Raw genomic sequence first — 4,879 nt, 5'->3', positions numbered from 1 at the left:
TTATTTTGTGTATTTGGTGTAATGAAATGTGTTTATGCGGTTTAAGGTTCAAAACACATTATTTTTCACATGATGTAGATTATTGTTGCTTCTTTATGCACCGCCTTTCTGAAACACTTTGATTTTTACAAAGCTCATCGTTCTGAAAAGTGAAGTGTGCTCTGATTGGCCAGCTATCCAGTACGTTGTGATTGGCCAATTTCTCAAGCGTGTGACGGAATTGTTATGCCCCTTAACATACTGTGATGTCATGTGTCCTGGCGCAACAAGATAAAACCAATAAAACCCATTTCAAACGAGAAATTTGTAGCATCAAGACTTCAGTCTTTGCCGCTTTACAGATCTTCTTTATGCACCAAGAGCTTGTAACACTCCAAAGAGAAAGGGAAAATTGAAATATTATGACCTCTTTAAATGAATGCCCATGAAGTTGTTTTTAATGTTTTGTTTGAATATTTCTTTTCTCTTTCTTCCAGCCAAGGTCGACCATCTTCATGTATTGATTCAGGTCCTGGTTGCAGCCCTCGTTCTGATTGCTCTGGTGGTGGGAGGGATTTATCTGTACCGTAGGCGGAGCTTCGGCTCCATGGGGTCCTATGAGAGCGCTCGGTACAGCCGCACTAACTCCGCCCCCTCCGAAGAAGCTGAAAAAAACATTCTCGTTTCAGACATGGAGTTAAACGAACAAGGCGAATAATGCTGGATATGTTCGAAACACCGTGGAAATCAAATCTGCCATGGCAGCAACTCACTGAGAGAATTTACGTTTAAAATGAGCTGCGGTTTTGTTTTTTGTGTTTGTTTTTTCCAGAGACATTGAGAGAGCTGTGTAGAGCGCAGCAGATGATCCACCAAAATCAACAGAGACAAAACTCCATCAAATCCATCTAAGCCTGTCAACCAATCAAATTCCACCATCTCAGAGGAGCTGTTTTGATTGGCTAGTTTGGAAGATTCTTTTTTGTTTGTCTTTATCCGGTTATGGAAATCAAGTTTATATGCATATTTTTTTCATGTCCTTTATGTCATAGTTATTCTTTAGTGCCAAAAGGGAACCCCCCCCCCCAAAAAAAAATGAAAACAATTACATTGACTTGAACTTCCATTAAACTTCCAGACTATGAGAGCGCACATCACACAAACTTCAAGGTAACACCACAACAGTATTTCTTTTTTTCAGACTGTGACTTTTAAAGTTATTTGTTGTGACTTTTTTGTTGCTGTTTTTTTTTTTTTTTTTTTTTTTTTTATTTGTGCAGCTTATTTTGATGTTCTCTGGGTCCGAATCCCGGTCCCCCCCATGAATCAATCTGAAAACGATAATCATAATAATTACACATCAGATGAAACGATGGTATGTTTGAAGTTCAGTGGTGTGGAACCAAAAAAAGAAAAAAGAAAAAAAGCGCTGCGGACAGAAATAGACAGATGAAAGTGCATGAGAATGAGCCTGTCACAAGCACCGCAGTATCTTTCTTTCTCTCTAATCCCACACTGGCACAGAGCTGCCCAACAGGAAGTTTGAGCTCACTGTAATGGTTTGCTTGATCTCAGCCGCTACGATGAGCTCATGTAAAAGCTGAATCCAAACAGTACAGGGAATGAAACTTTAACTTTGTTCTTTTATCTCTACTTAGTCTTTCTTTTCAACTCTTAACTTTACCCCATTTTCTTGCCTTCCTTTTTTCCCCTTCGGCTCTTGGCAAGGCCTCGAGGTGAAACGGTGCTGTGGCCAGCTGTGGAATGTCGAGTCAGCAAGTGGAGCAGATCTGGAATCAATCAGGACACTGGAGAGAGAGCGAGAGAATAGTGAAAGATGAATGGGTTTTTCAGAAAGGGTTAAGGGAGGAGAAGGAGGAGGGACGTGCAAGAGAAAGGGACGTTAGGTGAGCAGGAGTTAGGGGAAGCGCTGGCGACTGAGAGGGGAGTTACGTTCCTGCTCTCTGCTGGAGATTTGCACAAACAGCTTAACTATGAGCCATTTTAGTGCTGAGGATAATTTGGCCAAAGAAATCAAGTCTAAATGTTGTTGCTAATGTTTCCAGTTGTATAGATTGTTGCCGTTACATTCTTTCTTACATGTATTTCTCAAGGTTTAAAGGGATAGTTCACTCAAAAATGAAAATTTGTTTTACACTGATCTCATCCTCAGGCCATCCGAGATGTAGATGAATATCGGGACAGATTTGGAGAAATTTAGTTGTAAATCACTTGTTCACTAATGGATCCTCTGCAGTGAATGGGTGCCATCAGAATGAGAGTCCAAACAGCTGATGAAAACAAAACAATAATTCACACATCTCATGTCCATCATTTAACACCGTGTGAACCGTAAAAGCTGCATGTTTGAAAGAGACAAGGCCTTTTTAAAGCAATATTATGGATAGCGTACGTAAGTCGAAAGCAACATTTGAAGTTAAAAGCATCTTGATGAATTTGTTTCTTACAAACACAGTTTTTCACTTCACAAGAGATAACCTGATGGACTGGAGTCATGTGAATTATTGTGATGTTTTTATCAGCTGTTTGGACTCTCATTCTGACGGCACCCATTCACTGCAGAGTATCTACTGGTGAGCTAAACTGCTCATTTAAAAGATACATTTCTCCAAATCTGTGGTGATGAAGAAACAATCTCATCTACATCTCGATGGCCTGAGGATGAGTAGATTTTCAGCAAATTTTCATTTTGGGGTGAAAAGTAAGCAGTGCTTGCCAGTGCAAAACTCATCACAGTGATGACAGGGTTTGTCGATTGTTGCTAGGATGTTGTTATGTGGTAACTAAGATTTTTAATGCATTTCTATGCCGTCGCTTATTCAAAAGAGCTCAACTCCAAGTTCCTATGATAGTCTGATTTAAGTGTTATATCTAGGTTCAAGAGTTTGTTCAGATAAGTATGGGGAATAATATTAGTAATTCTTGTTTTAGCAAACACCACTAATAATCCGTAACCAGTGCTTCCATATATCCATACTAACTTTACTCGCAAGCCTTTGTTTTTAGAGAGCTAGGTGGCACCAGTCCAGCACTTATAGACTATTCTTCACTTTAAACTTTCTTGCTCACTGTTAAAACATGGTTTTTGCTTAGCATTTCTGTTATATCTATGACAATAGATTTGTATGAAACTGCCTTTAATATCGTTTTAAGGAATGACATGACCGTGCGGTTATTATAAGCAGAAGTATAGCGTAATATGCAGTAGGCCTACAACATCAGCCGGTCGTTTCTCAACTCTGAAATGAAACGTTTGACCTTATATAAAGCATCAGATTATGTGATTTCACCACATACATAGCCTATGGTATCACACACAGCCATCAGGACATTTCACAGGCGAAATCATTTTTAAGATTTGTGAAACAGTTTGTGTGAGTGGTTCAGATTGAATTAGTCCTCAACAAATAGAGAATGGGAAACACTTTTAATGACTGAATGATAGAAAAACAATGAATCACCCTTCAGTCCCTGTGAAGACAATGACAAATGTTCATTTTTATGTTTGTTTGTTTCGAGTATTTTGTTTTATGAAGTTACTATAAAAAATAAAGAATATGTTTGCTATGTGACTGCTAGAAAAAAAGTGTGTCTTGACAGTATACAGAGATGCATTGCAGTGATTCTGAAAATCCTTGAAATGATCTTTTGAAACTTCACGTGAAAGCTTGTGGAATGAGAATGTCCAAATCCGTTTGAGCAATTGCACGAAACAGTTTGAGTCGCTAGGGGGCAGAGTTTGCTTTTAAATATTCTTATCATAATGAAGGACTGGATGAAAATGCTTCGAGTTTTCGTCAGGGGTTATGATTATTATTCAAGAAGGACTAAAAGAAAATGTGTAAATATACACTGCCTTTCAAAGGTTTGTAGGTAGTAAGAATTTTTTTTTTTTTTAAATAAATGAATACTTTTATTCAGGAAGGACGTATTCAATTAACCGAAAACTGAAAGACATAAGATCTGACAAAAGATTTTCATTTCAAATAGATGCTGTTCTTTTGCTGTTCTGTGTTGTTCTTGGGGAAACAGAACAACTGTGTTTCGCATTGATAATAATAATAAATGTTTCCTAAGCATCTAACAGGCTAATGAAAAATGATTTCTGAAGGATCACGTGACTCTGAAGACTGGCGTAATGACGCTGAAAATACAGCTTTGCGTCACAGGAATAAATCACATTTTAAAATATATTCAAATAGAAAAAAAGAAACTTAAATGTAATAATATTATATATATTTATTTTATATTATTATAGTTTTAAATAAAGTACCTAGGTATATATTAAGTGCATATTTAATATTCTAAAAAGGTTTATTTTACTAAAAAGTTGGTTAAAACTTTTTCTTTTATAGGTAAGATTAGAACTCAGAATAATTTATAGTAATTAGTCATTTAGGTGCCTGATTAAACACGGTTTGTGTGTGTTATTAAGACACATCATCTCGCCAGAGTAACACTTCATTTCAGATGTGTCTTCCTCTCTCTCTGTGTGTGTGTGTGTGTGTGTCTATATATATATATATATATATATATATATATATATATATATATATATATATATATATATATATATATATATATATCTGTGCTATATTCCCAAATCTCGAAACCAATCAAACAGAAGTGCCTGTTTCAGCACTTTGTAGGTTGAGGTTTCCAGAAAAAGTGCTGAGCTTCCTTTATTCTCTTTCATTTGGCAGATGTTTTTGATCCAGAGAATCATACAATACCCAGAGTGCAGTGATAATATCAGTGCAGCTTCGCTCAAGGTCACAGTCCTGCCCGGCAGAAAGAGGGCTCTTGCTTTATGGGTCATTCCTAAACCTGTACCTTTAAAAGAGCTACCAAAATGTGTAGCAATTAGTGTATTGCATCT

At 37.0% G+C, this 4,879-nt stretch overlaps 1 protein-coding gene across 3 annotated transcripts in view; it reads left to right on the top strand.

Annotated features, from left to right (window-relative positions):
- The window catches only part of mrc2 (mannose receptor, C-type 2), a 33,822-nt gene extending 30,250 nt beyond the window's left edge, over window positions 1-3,572 (top strand). For 2 of the 3 annotated variants that reach the window (XM_026207931.1, XM_026207929.1), the window contains exon 28: window positions 477-3,572. In XM_026207931.1, coding sequence (XP_026063716.1) covers window positions 477-697 — 221 coding nt within the window. In that variant the 3' untranslated portion in view covers window positions 698-3,572. The remainder of the gene's footprint in view (window positions 1-476) is intronic. The other variant, XM_026207930.1, reaches the window with a different exon arrangement.
- Window positions 3,573-4,879: the final 1,307 nt, after the last annotated feature.

This window comes from Carassius auratus, chromosome 28 (genome assembly GCF_003368295.1).
Source record: "Carassius auratus strain Wakin chromosome 28, ASM336829v1, whole genome shotgun sequence".
NCBI lineage: Eukaryota > Metazoa > Chordata > Actinopteri > Cypriniformes > Cyprinidae > Carassius > Carassius auratus.
This window is presented reverse-complemented; position numbering and strand designations above follow the sequence as displayed.